This window comes from Rhinopithecus roxellana, chromosome 9, assembly GCF_007565055.1.
Source record: "Rhinopithecus roxellana isolate Shanxi Qingling chromosome 9, ASM756505v1, whole genome shotgun sequence".
Lineage (NCBI taxonomy): Eukaryota > Metazoa > Chordata > Mammalia > Primates > Cercopithecidae > Rhinopithecus > Rhinopithecus roxellana.
In genome coordinates this window covers 21,760,356-21,778,341 of record NC_044557.1, presented here as the reverse complement: position 1 = coordinate 21,778,341, position 17,986 = coordinate 21,760,356, and the positions used below count along the sequence as shown (strand labels likewise).

The 17,986-nt window shown below is 51.2% G+C and overlaps 2 protein-coding genes across 6 annotated transcripts in view; both read left to right on the top strand.

Annotated features, from left to right (window-relative positions):
• Positions 1–5,836, top strand: part of ARHGEF10 (Rho guanine nucleotide exchange factor 10) — a 133,315-nt gene extending 127,479 nt beyond the window's left edge. For all 5 annotated transcript variants that reach the window (XM_030937991.1, XM_030937988.1, XM_030937990.1 and 2 more), the window contains 2 exons: positions 739–861; positions 3,891–5,836. In XM_030937991.1, the coding sequence (XP_030793851.1) occupies positions 739–861; positions 3,891–4,405 (638 nt within the window). In that variant the 3' untranslated portion in view covers positions 4,406–5,836. The remainder of the gene's footprint in view (positions 1–738; positions 862–3,890) is intronic.
• Positions 5,837–17,516: 11,680 nt separating this feature from the next.
• Positions 17,517–17,986, top strand: part of KBTBD11 (kelch repeat and BTB domain containing 11) — a 33,957-nt gene continuing 33,487 nt past the window's right edge. The window contains exon 1 of the mRNA XM_030937983.1: positions 17,517–17,628. The gene's annotated coding sequence lies outside the window, so the exon portion shown is untranslated. The remainder of the gene's footprint in view (positions 17,629–17,986) is intronic.

The following is a 17,986-nucleotide window of genomic DNA, read 5'->3' as shown; positions in this document are numbered from 1 at the left end:
GCGTCTCCCACATTGTTTTGCAGCCACTTTCTAGCCTTGTCACGGCCAGAGCAAACTGTTTAGTTTCTCTGGGCTTCAGATCCTTGGCTGTAAAGCAAATCAAAACCAAACTAACAAAGAGCCTCAAAGGCCCTTCTGACCCCGCCGTCCACTGTGGTGTTTCCCTGCTGTGTCCAGCGCCGAGGCCATGTGACGATGTTGTTCTTCACGCAGAGCCCTGAAGAGGCCTTTCAGTTCCCCTCTAGGGTCCAACTGCGGCTGAGGGCCCATTACTCGAGTCTAGCCGTGTCCACTAAGAGACCTCTCCTCACCTGTAAAGGGGCCTCTGTGCTCCCGAAGAACCACAGGCCGCTGTGTGTGTCGGGGGCTCACAAGCTCAGGTGCTACATGGCCAGGAAGCAAAGGGTTTAGACAGATTCATTCAGGGGCTTGATTCAGGGCTGCAGGGGCCGAGCAGAGCCATGCAGACGACAGCCCATGAGACCCGGCCAGACATCTGGCCTGTTCTGTCCAGGTGCAGACGCAGGGCATGCCCCCAAGACCCTTGTCTTGCTTGTGTGGTTGAGGAGCCTGGTGCTCGGGTTTGGGAACTCCTGTGCCACATCCTGCCCCTGAGGGGTTTGGTGGTGGCATGACAGACCTGTGGGGTTTCCACTGCTCCCTCACCTCTCCCTCACCACCCCACCAACTCTGCTGCACAAACCAGACCCGAAACCACTCATATGTCTTTCTGCCCAGGGCACCAGCGGCTGTCGGTGACGAGTCTGCTCGTCTGCCACGGATTGCTGATGGTGGGCACCAGCCTGGGAGTCCTCGTGGCCCTGCCAGTCCCACGTCTGCAAGGGATTCCCAAAGTGACCGGTGAGTGGCACCTGCAGTCTGAGTGGCTGATCCTGTCTTGCAGACTCATAGAGCATAGCAGTGTGTAGTGTGATTTAACATCCTAGGATTGTTTACACAATTCATATTATCTGTGTGTTTTCATGGTATTATAATGACTTAGTAGACTGTTTAATTGGAATTACCAATTTATACATTTTCTGTTTCTTACGTTAGTAGTCCAAGGAGAATCTTATGTTTTCCTATTCTGTTTAATGCCAGAATTAGTTTCCGTCGTTCCTTTCTGTATTTTATACTGTGAAGAAGGAAGCTGGGATCTCCGTCAGTCCTTTTTGTATTTTATATTGTGAAGAAGGAAGCCGGGATCCGAAAAGGCTCCGTTGTGCTGTTGCCCTGTCACTAGGAGCTCAGGCTGGAGCACCCGGCCTTTCTGGGAAGCTCAGTCCCATTAGGGATTGGAGGCCTTAAAATATGCTTGTGTGTCTGGAATCAGGATTCCCAATCCAGGGAATTGGCCCAGGAAACAGCCTAATCTGGGAACAAAGTATGATGAAAAAAGACATTTGCCACAGCACTTAATTTTTAACAGCACAAAATAGGAGGTGACCTGCAGTTCATAATGAGGGATTGGGCCGTTTAATAAAACGGTGGCATTGCCGGTAATGGGTAGCACGCAGCCAGCAGAGGTGGTGTGGGCAGAGCCTGCAGTAACGCGGAAAACTCCTCGTCCTGTAAGTTCAGTAAACCATGGCCTGAGATTCTATGTGGGTTATGATGTCACCCAGCGGGATAAACTAACAGAGAAAACGCTCTGCAGGAAGCTCTTAGAGCAGAACTGTTCCTGTGGGCTCCACTTCTGGGATTTCCTCCGGGCCAACCTGGCAGTGGCTTCCATGCTCTCAGAGTGTGGCAGGTCCACCCGTGAGGATTAAGGAATTCTAGTTTTGCATTCATTTCCTAATTTATGTTTTTATTATGATCTATGTGATTATACGTGTTGCGAACCCCAAATCCAAAAACAAAATGCAAAATGCTCTAAATTCTTTTTTTTTTTTCTTTTTGAGACAGAGTCTCACTCTGTCACCTGGGACGGAGTCCAGTGGCACGATCTCAGCTCACTGCAACCTCTGCCTACTGGGTTCAAGCGATTCTCCTGCCTCAGCCTCCCTAGTAGCTGGATTACAGGCACTTGCCACTACACCCGGCTAATTTTTGTATTTTTAGTAGAGATGGGGTTTCATCATGTTGGCCAGGCTGGTCTCGAACTCCTGACCTCAAGTGATCCGCCTGCCTTGGCCTCAGATGCTCCAGATTCTGTGTCAACGTGATGCTGAAAGGCAGTGCTCATTGGAGGAATTCAGATTTTGGATTTCAGATTTGGGGATGCTGAACCATCAAGTGCAATGCAAATATTCCAACATTAAAAAAAAAAAAAAAAAGAAATCCAAAATACTTGTGGTCCCAAGAATTTCAGATAAGGGACACTCAGCCTGTAAATACATAGAATTGTGCATCACACACAGTTTCACAGTTTACATGGTAATGAGAAGAGGCCACATGCCTGTCGCCAGCTCAGAAGGGGCCGTGACTCACACATTGAGCCTCAGCCGCCCCTTCTCAGCCTCAGCTGTCTCTGCACACACCCTAGGAAACGACGATGCTCAGTTTTACATCAGCTATTCCTTTGGGTTCTCCTCTGTAGTTGTACCAATGTCTATCTTAAAGGGTTCTTTTCACCTCTCCTGTTTTTGCACTTTTCTGTAGCTGTCCCATGGTGCACGCAGCCTCTGTTGCTTTTTCTCTCAGCATTGCTGGGGTCGGTCCCTGCTGGTGCCGCAGCTGCAGCGCTTTCCTCTCCCTGCCTGCAGCCTGCCTCTGAAAGGAGGTGCACTCATTGTGTTCCTCTGAATGGATAGCCAGGTGCATCCTGAAAGGAGGTGCACTGTCACTGTGTTTCTCTGGACGGGTAGCTAGGTGCTTCCTGAAAGGAGGCACGCCCTCACTGTCTGGGTTTCTCTGGGTGGATAGATGGGTGTTTCCTGAAAGGAGGTGCACTCACTGTGTTTCTCTGGATGGGTAGCTAGGTGCTACCCATTTGCATTACACGTCAAGCCTCTGAATATTCGTGTGGCTGGCTCTGCAGAAGCTCCTCCCGGGGGCATGCCCGGGGCATCATCACCGCTGGCATGCAGGGAACACAGGTGCACGCTTCACCAGGTGATGAGCGGCCCTGTCCCTGCCCAGTCCCCCCAGCTCCCGCTCCCTGCAGACTTCACTTTGCCACTCTGCTCTTTGGGAAATGTACTCTCACCATGGTGGAAGATTCAGTGATGTCATCTGCCTTGGCCAGAGTAGGATGATGGTGAGGGCTGGGGCCTGTTTCATACTGAAAGCACTGGGGGAAAGGACACGTGCCCCCGTCCGTATGTTATGTCACCCACGAAGCACCCAGAAGACACGCCAGGCCCACGTGATACTTACAGAATCAATGTGGGGGTTGCAGGACTCTGTGTGGCATTAAGAGGACCTACAGGTGTTTCTGATACGATGATGACTTTAAAATTTGAATCTGTTGAAATTGTTCTGAACCCCAGAACGTTTTTGTAATGAAAAACGGCAGCCAGCCAGCAATTTAGTTATTTCATTCCCAAACCAACACATTTCAGGCGTTAATATTTCTAATCAAGACTTAGGAAAATTTGGGATATTTCCAGTAGGGTAAGTTAGAAGGTATTTTATGCAGAATGGAAAAATGACTATTTTATTACTTTGAAAAGTACAGTATGAGTATTAGAACTGAATTACTGCTGAGGAAAACACAACTTTCTATTTTAGAAAATCATTTTTAAAGCCTTCTTCACATTAACTAAAACCCCAGAAGAATATAATCCAGATATTTTCATTGTAGCCTATGATTCAAGTATGCAAGTGACAGGTTTCGTTATTTGGGCAGGGAGAAGTGCATTGGGGTTAAGCCAGGCACTTTTTGCTTCCTTTTCTCACATTTTGCCTATTTTAAAAGACAGCGGTTGAACTGTTTCCCTTTTCAGGAAGGGGCATGGTCTCCTACCATGCACACAACGGTCCTGTCAAATTCATCATCCTGGCCACGGCTCTGCATGAGAAAGACAAGGACAAATCCGGGGACAGCCTGGCTCCCGGCCCCGAGCCCCAGGATGAAGACCAGAAGGATGCACTTCCGAGTGAAGGAACCGGTTCGTCCCTGAGCCAGGGTGACCCTGACACAGCCATCTGGTTGGGAGATTCGCTGGGATCGATGACTCAGAAAAGTGACATGTCCTCCTCGTCCGGGTCCCTGAGCTTGTCTCATGGCTCCAGCTCTCTAGAGCACAGGTCAGAGGACAGCACCATCTATGACCTCCTGAAGGATCCTGTCTCGCTGAGAAGCAAAGCACGCCGGGCCAAGAAAGCCAAGGCCAGCTCAGCGCTGGTGGTCTGTGGAGGGCAGGGCCACCGGCGGGTGCACAGGAAGGCCCGGCAGCCCCACCAGGAGGAGCTGGCGCCGTCCGTCATGGTCTGGCAGATCCCTCTGCTGAATATATAAGCAGGACAGCCGCCTCCTCCTGTCTGAATTTGCAATCAAGGGTGACTTCTCAGCTAATCCTACAGCCTGAGTGATTGAACTGTGTCTACACTGGTTGGGAATAAATTAAAAACAGTATTTGGGGGAGAAACGTGCAATATCGTCATGGTGGCATTCCTGCCAATTCCTTCCTTCTCTTCCGTACAGCAGAAGTAATTACAAGCACTTCTAACGAAGGCAGAAGATTGATGCAATTTTCGAGTAATTGAGTGCAGTTCTGGGAAAATACCACATTCTTTTTGACTGCTGTAGTCCATATATAAATACTAAATGTTAAACTTCATCAGTGCCAGACCTGTCGTATCATATTACAGAATTCGCAGACTAAGAATTTATGAGAAAATATGTGTATTCAGTAGTGCAGGCATTTGTTAACAATTCTTAAAATAATTTTACCTGATTCAGATTCATGACTTTTATTTATGTTCTCTATTTTTGAATTTCAGAATAAAATTTGTTAACAATTTTAAAAGCCAGGTAACACCTACCAGTCCAGTTAGCATGATTTGCTTTCAGAAGTGAGCTGGGTTTTCCAAAGTGGTATAATACATGTACTGTATATTTTAACAAAGTAATATTTTTATATTGCATTTTTCTATTAAAAAAAATTAACAGTTAATGTTTCAGTCAATATATTATCTGTAGCATTTCACAAATATTGTGTGCTTTGAACCAAAATGCTCAACATTTGGACTCAAGCATCAACACCAAATTATTCCTCCCTTCTCGTTTCAATAGAGTGACTATCCACGAGAAACGTGTGTGCTTTAGTGTTAGAGGAGATAGGCAGAGAAGTCTTGCTTAGTTCCTTGGTGCGGCTTCTTGGCCCTTTGACCTGGAACACTGTGTCTGCTTTAGCACGCACGCTCCGAATGACTCCTGGTGCTAGGCCGTGTTGGCTGCTGTCGCTGAGCGGGACCCAGGCCAAGAAGCGTGACCTCGGGCCAGCCTGTCTGTTGTGCAGACGCCTCCTCTGCAGAATGCATCAGTTTCTATTCCGCAGTCGCAGAGCCAACCCTGCGTGACAAGGTGTATAATGAGTGCACACCATCCTGTCAAGGTGCATAGTGAGTGCACACCATCCTGTCAAGGTGCATAATGAGTGCACACCATCCTGTCAAGGTGCATACTTAGTGAGCTCCATCCTGCTCAACGTGTATTTCAATGTTTCACTTACTGGATGGATAACAAGAAAAAAATCCTAACCCAGGCAGTCACCAGAAATAAATGTCTCAGCACTTTACAGATGACTAAAAATGTTAATTTTATGACTTAGCCAAATATTTTCTAGGTTGCATATATCCCCCATGTGAAAGTGATTTCTTCCCAAGCTTCTCAAACTGTTAGCTGCTGTCTGACTTCATAAATAAAGTATTTTTATTTTAAAATGCAGTAGGACGAGTTGCATCTTTTATGTGTCAGATGGAAAGGAGCATCACACTCGGGGGCTGCGGGGATTGGCCTGCACATTCCTAGCTGCATCACCACTTGCTGCTTCTAAATCCCAGCAACGCACCCGGTTGCGTGGAGGACAGCACTGTGAATTGGAAGTAGGCACTGGGAATCTTTCAAGCAACTCATGTACTTGTTCTTTGTTTGTTTTAAGAGACAGTCTCCCTCTGTTGCACAGGCTGTAGTCCTGTGGCGTGATCATGGCTCATCATAACCCCCTGGGCTCCCACAATCACTGCAGTCTCAACGTCCCAGGTTGAAGCGATTCTCCCACCTCAGTCTCCTGAGTAGCTGGGACTACAGATGCACACCACCACACCTAACTCTTTTTCTTTTTAACATTTTATAGAGATGGGGTCTCATTATGTTGTCCAGGCTAGTCTCAAACTCCTGACCTCAAGCAGTCCTCTTGTCTCAGCCTCCCAAAGTGCTGAGATTCCTAGTGTGAGCCAGGAATTGGTGGGCAGAATTTCACCACCCTTCGAGCCTCTGATGGCGGCTCTGATCTCTGCGATTCCTCCAGGCAGGCAGGATGGATTTACTAATTCGGTAGAAATGGGGAGGAGGGTTCGGAGCCTTCCAGTTGATGGTTCCTAATTCAGTGACTCTGACTTCACAGTCATGCCCAGCCTGTACTTGGCCATTCCATTTTGAGTTATGTCATGAGTAGAATGAATTTCCTGTAAAATGTTCCTATTATGGTTTTACGAGACCAGGGCCAACATCTTACATGGACAGATGAATTCAATGTGTAAAGTTAACTTGCTGGGACAGAAATCTTTCCACATGATTGATGGTGTGGGACATGGACAGAGTGGGGTCTGTGTAACTGACTTCTTACCTCCCACTGCCCTCCTAGAGAAGAGAGACTTCCAGAGATCCTGAGAGAGGCAGGCACAGGAGGGCTGTGGGGGAGAAAGAGGTCGGAGAACGTGGGCTGCAGAGAACTGCTATGCCGGGACACGGGTTCTGCTTTCACAGGCTCACAGTGAATGAGGAAAACAAGCGTATCAGCAATGAAGGAAGCCATGCGTAGAGGCAAGTGCATTAGCTAAGCAACAAGCTTCTATTGAGCACCTGATGAGTGTCAGAGGTGAGGCCAAGCTCTGTCTTAGGCCCTGGGGATGGGACAAGAGAGAATAAGCATCCCTTTGGGGTTGCTGCTGTCCATTTATTCCCCCTCTCCTCTGCAGAGCCCTGGGCTCTTCCTGGACAGGGATTAACCCAGTGACAGCAGGACACGTGGGAGCCCAGGGCCAAATGGCTGCATCTGCGCCAGCGTCCGGGCCCCCATCTGCTGGTCAGACCCTCAGTAACTTGATCAACAGGGAGCTTGGCTGGCACCATGATCTCACCTCCTGATGGTGCCCCTGTCCTGCCCTGGGGCGTGGCCAGGCTTGGTATTTCATCACAGCAGCCTGAACGGAGACAGGAACGCACCAAGAGACATTGCTCAGCAATGAACGAAAACCCGCAGGTCATGGGCCAAGTTCCATACCTGAGTCAGCTCACAGGCTCGGAGCTTGTCGACTGAAGGGGCAGTCAGGCTCACCTGAGGAAGGACCCCAAACGTAGACTGCAAGCATATATGGTCCATGCTTCCCCAAAGGGACCTGCATCTATGTGCTGGGAAGACCGCAGTGGTAATGGGAAAGAGCCGACCTCGGAAACTGTCCAGGCTCCGAGTCGCCACCAAGCAGAGAAGCAGAGCAGCCCCTTAGGCTGTAGAGGGGTCTTATGAAAGCCACATGGCACGTGGAGTTTGGCCCGTGTCTGTCTCACAAGGGCCAGGTGTATAATTGGGATGGACAGAGCTGGCAGCTGGCAGAAACCATCACTAGTTCCTTAACCTGTGAAGTCAGAGCCACTGAATTAGGAACCATCCATTGGAAGACTCTGAACACCTCTCCCCATTCCTACCAAATCGGTAAATCCATCCTGCCTCCCTGGAGGAATTGCAGAGATCAGAGCCGCCGTCAGAGGCTCAAAGGATGGCGATATTCCAGTGCCCACTGATTCCCATGTAATTCATGGAACTGGGCACTGCAGACCCCAGGCTGTGGCAGAAGGCTGCGGTGAGGTCCTACAGCATGACCAGGTGGTCTCTCCAGTCACAGCCGCGGTGACAAATAGCATCTTTACCGGAACAGATCAGCACAGCTGCCGATTCAGCAACTGCACTCTTCTGCACACCCTATCCATGGAGCGAAGACAGCTTGCCTTGACTTGGCGAGGACTGCAGTACATTTCCTGCCGTGCTCACTGTACTCTGAACCCTGGCTTTACTGTAAGGCGACAAGGTCACTACTGTGTCAGTGATCTCATGCTGCCTGGACCTGGGAGAAGCCAGGTGACCAAGGAAGGCAGGTGTCTGCCTGAGGCTGGGAGATATCGCAGGCCTGCCACATCACTGAAGCTTCTGGGGTTTCAGCATCTGTGCACGCCCTGACACACCCTATGAGGGAAAGGGCAAACCATAGCCCACGATCCTTGCCATTCTGGGGAGCAGTGACTGGGGGGCCTCTGGATTTTGGACCCAGCATGCACTACACATGGGAAGACTGCTCAACTCATTTCTGGGAAACTTCTGGGGCTGGCAGTTTTGAAGGGGGCCAAGAGAAGGACAAGCCTGCTCAGCCACTTCTGCGGCACAGGCGCCTTCCCGGCCTCATGACGACACGGATGGGACTGTGCTGAGACGTTGCTGTAGCAGCACGGCCCACAGAGCTGCAGAGCCAGGCTCTGTTATCTCCCATTGAAAAATGGAGTGTGGGTGGTCCTAGGCCCAGTCAAAATTGGGCGCCAGGATCCACACAGAGGCCACTGTCTCAGCGCAGGCTGCAGAACAAACCACCATAGACTGGGCAGCCTCACCATGTTGATTTCTCCCTGTGCTGAAGGCTAAGTCAGATCCAGGTGCCCGCATGGCTGGGTGTGGCAAGGGCCCCTTCCTGGCCTGCAGCCAGCCAGCTTCTCACCGTGTCCTCCCATGGTGGGAGGGAAGCAAGTTCTCTTACAAAGACACATCTCATCGTGAGGGCCCCACCCTGGTGACCTCATCCCCTCCCAGAGACCATCACACTGGGAATTAGGGCCTTGGCATATTAATCTGGGGGGACACGAACCTGCAGCCCAGAACAGATGCTGACTGTGAGCTAAGCAGCCATGGAATGCTGTCGTGAGATGGGTGAGTTGCAAGCTGGGGTGGACACAACACCTTAGGGACAGCACCGAGCAGGTTCAGAAAGTGAAATAGAATGCAGGAAACAGCGTCCATCGCACCGCCCCGTCCACACCCAGCCACATGCAGTGCCCTGCAGCAGCTGGCCCCTGGGGGAGCGTGGGGACACCCCGGTCCTTGCTGCCTGCACTGCGGCCCTGGCTGTCTCGTCCTATGCAGGGAAGGCCCTGCGGAAAGCTGTGGAGGACACGCCTCCGCACACGACGGCTGCTCATAGGGCACACAGTCGTCCTGTCAGGTGGAAAGAGGATGAGCAAAAGCCTGTGTCTTTGTTTCTGTGTTAATGCCCCCCAGAGAGAAAGCCCCAGACCACGGGGTGAGCAGAGTAGCCTGTCTGGGGCTGTTGGCCAGAGAGGGTTTGTGCAATGGGTGTAGGAACACAAGGGCCACTGCGGTGGTGGTGGTGTGGCTCCCCAGCTCAGTATCATGGGCTCCCTGGCACCAAGGCTGGCCTTGCTAAGACCCCACTGAGTGTCCAGTGTGCCAGCAACAGAGAGCCTCGTGGCTCCTGCAATTTGGCATCATTTCCTGGGAAGACCAGCCCAGTACAGTCAGGTTGGCACCGGGCAGGAAATAGTGCTCCCCACCAGGCCCTCGTGGCCCTGCTTGGGCAGTGCACACTCGGGCGGGAAGCCGGTGGCTCCGTCGGCTCCCTGCTCCCCTCCACTCTTTCAAGGGGCCTCGAGAAGAACTGACCGTTGGAGCAGGGCAGTGAACTCGGCATCCCCAGCTGCTGTGGGGAGGGATGCACATGTGATGCTGTGGACACGGAGGCCTCTGGTGGCTGAAAGCACCATTGTGCTCCCAGGGGTCCCCCGGTGCCCACCTCACCTCCTGGGCCTGCGTCTGATGGCTTCTGCTGTTTCTAACAAAAATGAGCCAAGTTCTGGGCTACTGGTTAGAAAGCAGCAGAGCCAGGGCAGGAACAGGAAAGTCCATGCTCTTTGGTTTTCTCACTGTCAGATGTCAAATCAGGGTCATGAGCTGCCTCCTCTGTCTGCAGAGTGAGGGTGACCGGGACGATGCAAGGCGCGTGTCCCCTCGGGTGCGCTGGCCGCTGCAGCCCCTTCCCATGATCAGTGCATTTCTGAGCACGGCCCTAGTGATGCGAGGTATCATTCACTCCCGTCCTGCAGACGAGGACACCATGGCTCCGTGTGTGGGAGTCTCACCACGGGCTACTTGGCCAGGGGCGGTAGGAGCAGCTCTCCTGCTGGGTGGAGCAGCCTGGCTCTGTGACACACGGCCACCCTCATTACCAGAATTGACCCGAGTCAGGATGACGGGGTTGGGATTACAGAGTAAAGGGGCAGTGAGACTCAGGCCCTGGAAAGCTGTAGGCTCAGCCAGGGCTGTTAACCACACGGCCTGGAGCCCGGCCCGGACACCAGGCCCAACCCGGACACACAGCAAACAAACAAGGACTGGAAGCAGAAACCAAACAAAAGCTGTCCACAGGAATCTGTGCCCTGGTGCCATCCGGGGGCTTTTCCCTCCTGCGTATTGTAAACGGCAGCGACAAGGCCCAGCTTGCTGGCTGGAAAGCCGCCCTCCAGTCCCAAAGAGCCGGCAGCCTCTGAGACCCGGAGGATTCTATACATTCTGGTTCCAAGCAGGCACCCCGTGTAGATGGCACACGGCCAAGTGTGGCAGAACCGCCTTTTCCAAGGATAAAGAAGAGACGGGCTGTTTTGTAGGCCTCTAGGATGATGCTTGACCATCGATGGCAAAAGCCTAGAGCTCTGTGGTGGGGGTGGGGTGTGTGGAGGGGGCCGGGGTAGGGCAGGCCTGCGATGCAGAGGCACCTGTGTGTGCCATTGTGTGCCATTGGCCTGCAGTCTCCGTCCTGCCCTGCTGGGCCTCTGGGACAGGGTCTTTGGACACAGTGCTGGAGGCAGCCTCAAATGCCATGGTGCAAGAATCAGAGTGACCCAGAAGGCACCTTTCCCCTCAATACCCACAGGTTTGTCCAGAGTCTGACCCCTTGGATTGTGGGTGCGAGGCAGAGGCTCAAGAAGCAAAGTGGAGAGAAAGTAAAGTGGGGGCTGCTCTTGTTAGCAATGAGGGGCTTGCATTTATTTTCTTCCGCTCATGAAAAAAATAATTGCTTCTTTTGGTGCTAACATACAAGAATCCTGTTCCATCTCCAGTTCAGTGGGTCTCACCCGGGGACAATTTCCACCTTCCCCCACCCACCAGGAGACCTTTGGCAATGTTAGGAGACACCTTGGTGGTCAGTACAGGGAGAGGTTGGGGGAAGGGTGGGCACCGGGCATCCATGTGCAGAGACCACGGACGCCCCACGTGTCCTACAGTGCCTGAACAGCCCCAGACGCGGACGGCACAGAGGCTGGAAGACCCTGGTCGGTCGGTTAAGTAAGGGACGATTCATCTTCACCATCTTCCACGCAATCAAAAATCAACGGCTTGGTTTCACTTTTGTTGCCACCATGTGGGATCCTGGTCTGGTCTCTAACGTCCCCCCTGTTCTCACTGTGCCTGTCTCATTTCAGCACTGTTAGTCTATTTTGAATTTTTAAAAGTTTCTTCTTTAGGTCGTGAAATGGAATTCTCACACACGCTAGCAGGAGTGAGCAGTGCCAGTCAGCCCGTCTGTGAACACTCTTCCATTCATTCCTCTCTAAGCCAAACCCAACAGCGCATTCAGCCTAAAGGGGTCTGGAGCCATACTCAGCCGAGCCAGAAAGAACAACTTCTGGTGGTGGGATACATTTTAGTTTACCTTATTTTGAGCAAATTCAACATATGTACATCTGACTCGCACAAACAGTACATTTGGGCTTGGTTTTTCACATATTCAAAGTTTACAACAGACCCCTCTTGATTTTCTAGAGGAGGTGCAGGTTTTAGATGGGAATTCGTCACCCAGGTTCCAGGATCCGTGGCTCCGCGGTTGCCCACCGGGGCTGTGAGCTCGCGGGACAGGCGTGCTCACGGCTGCGCCCCGTGTGTCCAGGGATCACTCAGTACTGCTGTCCTGGGGCCTGAAGATCGCGTTTGCCTTTCTGGAACTTATATTCATCTCACTTTTCAGAAACACAAATGACGGATGAAGCAGGCCCCGAAACCCAAACTTTAACTTGGACTGAGAGCTGCTTGGGCTAATGACTTCACATCTGTTTAAACGGAGCCAGTAGGAGCTGTCTCATGCAGCTGGCAGGAGATGTGAATGACTCAGGCCTGGGAAGGTGTCTGCGTGTCACCCATAGCCGTTAGGTAGGAGCTCTTATGTAATAAGTTTCCCCCGACCTCCGTCTCAGTCATGCATCCCTATGTGCTGCGATTGCTTCGATTATCCCAGCATTTCCTCACTCCTTACTTAGATGGTTTCAATTTTTCAACAAACATGTACTGCTTGCTTGCGGCAGACTGGTTCTGAGCAGCAGTTGGAGCTTGGAGCGGAGCAAGGCCTGCTGGGCTCTGACCCGAGATGCCATCCCGTTTGTGGTGCTCTGCTGCTTCCCTAACACCCAGCCCTCTGCAGCGTCCTGCGGCTGGGCAGCAGCCCCCCTGTGGATGTCCATGTCCTCATTCCTGGATATGGTGGATATGTGGCCTTATGTGGCAAAGGGGCTTTGCAGGTGCAGCCAAGCTCAGGATCCTAAGATGAAAAGATGACCCTGGAGTATCTGGGCTGGCCCAGTGTGATCAGAGGGGTCTGTGTAAGAAGGAGGCAGAGACGGAGAAGGAGATGTGAGAGTGGAAGCAAAGGAGAGAGACACAGAGAGGGAAACAGAGACACAGACAGAGACAAAGAGATAGAGATAAAGAGACAGAGAGAGACAAAGAGGTAGAGACAGAAAGACAAAGAGAGAGGCACACAGAGCCAGAGAGAGACAGAGATAGACAAAGAGATAGAGAAAGACAGAGACAGAGAGACAGAGACAGATTATATTAGTCCATTTTCATACTGCTATGAAGAACTATCCAACACTGGGTAATTTATAAAGGGAAAGAGGTTTAACTGACTCCCAGTTCCACATGGCTGGGGAGACCTCGATCATGGCAGAAGGTGAATGAGAAGCGAAGGCATGTCTTACAAGGCAGCAGGCAAGAAGCATGTGCGGGGAAACTTATTCGCTATCACAGAGAACAGAATGGAAAAGGCCCGCCCCCGATTCAAACACCTCCCACCAGGTCCCGCCCATGATGTGGGACTCAGGGGAGCTACAACGCCAGGATCTTTGTCCTGTGACACCCATGGCAAAATTCTGGCCCCAGAACTGTCAGATGATAAATCTGTGTTGTTGAAGCCACGAGTTTTCTGTCCATTTGTGACAGCAGCCATGGAAAACGGATACACTCCTGTAGATTAAAAAATTAAGTTCTTTCCACAGAAAGAGACCACACCCAGGACACACTTTGTTGAGCTTCGGCACCAGGGTCTCTCTGAGGACTGGAGCTGGTGCGGCTCCTCTGGGCCAGACAGAGCCGCCCGCCTGCCGCTGCTCACCGTCCTCAGCACGTGCTTTGGTTCAAGAGTTACCTGAAAGCCCTCCAATCCAACAGGCGCCCCCCACATTGCCCACCACCGCTTCCGGTCTGTGGTTCCCCAGGGCCCAGAGTCCCGTTCCTGCCTCAGCTCCCTCTGATGGGACCCCGGTATGGGAGGTGACTTCTCTGGAGACTCTCTGGTGTGTTAAAATTTGGGCACAGGAGTTCTGATCGCAGCAGGGTCCTGCCGGAAGGTGCAGAGGCCAAGGCGGTTTGAGGACTGCAGGTCCTTTCCAGCGAAAAACCCGCCGAAGCTGGGGACCGCTGGGCACCTGGGGCTGTCCAGAAAGAGGGTGAAGCCTTCTGAGGAAACGCCCAGGGCAGGAAGGTCCTGCCGAACCCCCTCTGACCCGGTCTCCTCCGAGTCCTCTCCTCTGAGGCTCCCAGAGCTCCCTGCAGGCTCCTGCCTGGGATACCAGGAACAGGGACTCTCAGGATGGTGTCGGGGTGTCAGGGCTGCAGGGGCCACGGAGCCAGGTGGAGCTGGGAGAGGCTCTGTGGTCAGCCCCCACCCTCCTCACTTCCCACGCCTCCTGCTGCAGAACAGACACCCTTGGAGCTGGGGGAGGGGCAGCCGCGGAGGAAGGACGGGGCTGACCACTCCCTGTGACCTGCAGCTGCGCAGGCGGCTGACCTACCTCCCAGGACGCCGAAGCAGAAGCTCTGCAGCTAGTCACTGTCCCGCACCCTCCTAAGTCCACAACCCCGTGCATCCGCACATCCCGAAAGGCCTGGGTGTTAAGCAGAGAGGCCATCCAAGTTTGACTGTTAGTGTGTTTTAAAGTGACTTCCTGGCACCCTGCAAACCTTAGCATTTTAATCCCAGACAGCAGCAGGAAGGAGAGATTCGTCAGCCTGGTCAGAAGACATCGAGGTCTCTTTGAGCGGTTAGATGTCCTCTTATACTGATGGAGATAGTTTAGAGCCATTTTCAAACATTTATACCCCAAAACTACTTTTCCCCAAGTGTGTTGCCTATTAGACTGGAAGACTTTGTTTGGAAAAACTGAGTCTAGGGACTACTCCAGCTGCACCCACCTGGCATGGTGGAGCCTTTGCCAGGGCATGGATGTGCATTGCATTTCTCCGGGACCAACCAGCCAATTGCTCAGTCATCACCCAGTGACCCTCAGCTATGCAGCTCACAGCGTGGTGACTGTGGGCCATGAACCCTCCAGGAAGGACCAACATCGCCACCAGTGCTACAACTGAAAGCAGTGTTTAGAAAGTTGGGTACCAGTGTGACGGCGTGATTTTACACCTGTTTAACCTAACACTAAGGTAATGGTTTTGTATTCTGTATGTCTTTTAAAATTTTATTTGTATTGTAAATTGAAATGTTGTCCTATAACGGATTGAAAACTTTAAAATCATAAACTGACACGTTACTCCCAATAGCGTGGAAAGCCCTGCCTGTATGGAAGAGACACAAAACCCTGGGATGAGTATTATATATTATAATATATATAAAATATAAACTTATATATAATATATAATCTAATTATTATATCATAATATTATGTTATAAATTAATTATATATTATATATAAAATATAAAATATAAATTTTATATTTAAAATAAATTAATAAATGTATATATATATTTGAGACAGGGTCTCACTGTGTTGCTCAGGCTGGAGTGCAGTGGTGCAATCATGGCTTATGGCAGCCTCGACCTCCCAGGCTCAAGCAATCCTCTCATTCGGCCTCCTGAGTAGCTGGGACTACAGGTGCACGCCAGCACGCCCAGTTAATTTTTTGTATTTTTGTGGAGACAGAGTTTTGCCATGTTGCCCAGGCTGGTCTCCAACTCCTAGGCTCAAGCGATCTGCCCGCCTCAGTCTCCCAAAGTGCTGGGACCACAGGTGCGAGTCACTGCCCCCAACCCTGAAAATATTTTAAATTGTGGCTAACTTGCGCTAACATTATTAATAGATACTTGAAACTATTTTAAAGTAATGGTTGCCATCTTGTTTCCTTTATTTTTCTGAAAAAATGGTTACTAGGATTCCCACTAATAAACACACTGGCCATTTGGGGACGGCAGCATTAATTCACTGTGGGTAACCTGCAGTCTGCTTGAGGGAACCGCATGCCCAGCCCCCGCAGCCCCTGGGAGAGCCTGTCAGGGATGATGAGTGATGGGCATTTGGGCTCGAAAGGCCTCATTCCTTCATTTACTCAACAGTTACCGAACCTGGCTTCATTCCCTCACAGTGCTGGGCCCAAGGGTACAAAGCTCAAAAGCATGGCCTCTGTTTCCCTATTCAAATCAGCACAATTAGGGTATCATCTTAAACCTGGAACTGTCTGTAACTTAAAATCTGGGGGCCAGGCAGCAGTGGCTCACGCCTGTAATCCCAGCACTTTGGGAGGCTGAGGAGGGCGGATCACCTGAGGTCAGGAATTTGAGACCAGACTGACCAATGTGGTGAAACCCCGTCTCTATGAAAAATAAAAAAAATTAGCCGGGCGTGGTGGCACACACCTGCAATCCCAGCTACTCGGGATTCTGAGGCAGGAGAATCACTTGAACCTGGGAGGTGGTGGTTGTAGTGAGCTGAGATTGCATCATTCTACTCCACACTGGGCAACAAGAGCGAAACTCTGTCTCAAAAAAATAAAATTTGGGGAATGACATGCTTAGCACATGGCCAATACATGTGTGCTATTGATAGTCAATAGTGGACAATATTTTGGAGGACTTAGGAGCACACCGTTTCCTGAATATGAGGGTCTCAGGCGCTGGCTGGTGACATAGGTGGAGAGACTGACCTAAGGAAAGAGCTTCACAGTATTTACGAAGCAGCTTGTGAGAAAAACACCATTGCACACAGTTCATCAGAGCTGAGGGAGCACCGAGGTGGGTAAGGTTCACCTAAGGGAGTGCCATGGCCGGGTAGGGTTCACCTAAGGGAGTGCCAGGGCCGGGTAGGGTTCACCTAAGGGAGTGCCATGGCCGGGTAGGGTTCACCTAAGGGAGTGCCAGGGCCGGGTAGGGTTCACCTAAGGGAGTGCCAGGGCCGGGTAGGGTTCACCTAAGGGAGTGCCAGGGCCGGGTAGGGTTCATCTAAGGGAGTGCCATGGCCGGGTAGGGTTCATCTAAGGGAGTGCCAGGGCCGGGTAAAGTTCGTCTAAGGGAGTGCCATGGCCGGGTAAGGTTCATCTAAGAGAGTGCCATAGCCGGGTAAGGTTCACCTAAGGGAGTGCCAGGGCCAGGTAAGGTTCACCTAAGGGAGTGCAGGGCCGGGTAAGGTTCACCTAAGGGAGTGCCAGGGCCAGGTAAGGTTCACCTAAGGGAGTGCAGGGCCGGGTAAGGTTCACCTAAGGGAGTGCCATGGCCGGGTAGGGTTCACCTAAGGGAGTGCCAGGGCCGGGTAAAGTTCGTCTAAGGGAGTGCCATGGCCGGGTAAGGTTCATCTAAGAGAGTGCCATAGCCAGGTAAGGTTCACCTAAGGGAGTGCCAGGGCCAGGTAAGGTTCACCTAAGGGAGTGCCATGGCCGGGTAAGGTTCATCTAAGGGAGTGCCAGGGCCAAGACTTTACTTCTGTACAATATGCACAGAATTTTTAAATGAACCAGTGAGTATTGTTTCAAAGCCAACACATATATTGTAATTATTTTTTCATGCCAAGAAGCTGGAAGTACTTTATAGCAGTTGGCTCCATTCCTGACTGTTATTGGGATTTAACAGCTTTATTGGTTGGGGGAGGAACACATGAACTCCTATGGGCTAATACAAGCATTTGGGAAATTATCTGTTGTCTGGTGTTAGCACATTTAGAAAACTACATCCAGTACCCGAGCAGGGCAGTGGAGCTGGAGAGTAAGAAGCAGAGCTGGAGAGTAAGAAGTGTTTGCTAAGTCACTGTGCAGGCAGCGACAGAATCAGAGGTGACGAATGTGAGTCCGCCCGTTGGCTTAAGATCCAGTATCTTGAGTGAGTTGCACGGATCGTCTCCTTCAGTCCTCTCAGGTAGGTGCAATGGTGTCTCCCTGGAGCACAGAGAGGCCAAGTATCTGGCTCCAGATCACAAGACTGGCAGAGAGTGAGGCTGGTGTCTAAAGTCCCATCAGCTGAACTCCAAAGTGGGCTGTCTACAAATTCGGTTCAGAGTCCTCCCAGCCTGGAGCCCAGTTTGATGGAGTCCAGCATTCAGAGGCCAGTAAACCACTGTGCCCTGGACAACTCCGTAAGCTTCACTTCTATTTTCAGGGTGGTTTTGCATGTTGAAATATTTGCATGCTTCGATCAGGCTCTCCCTGAGCAGGGGAAAATTTACATAGTAAAATAGTATTACCCTTGAAATAGATTTAAGATAGGTCCCCCTTCT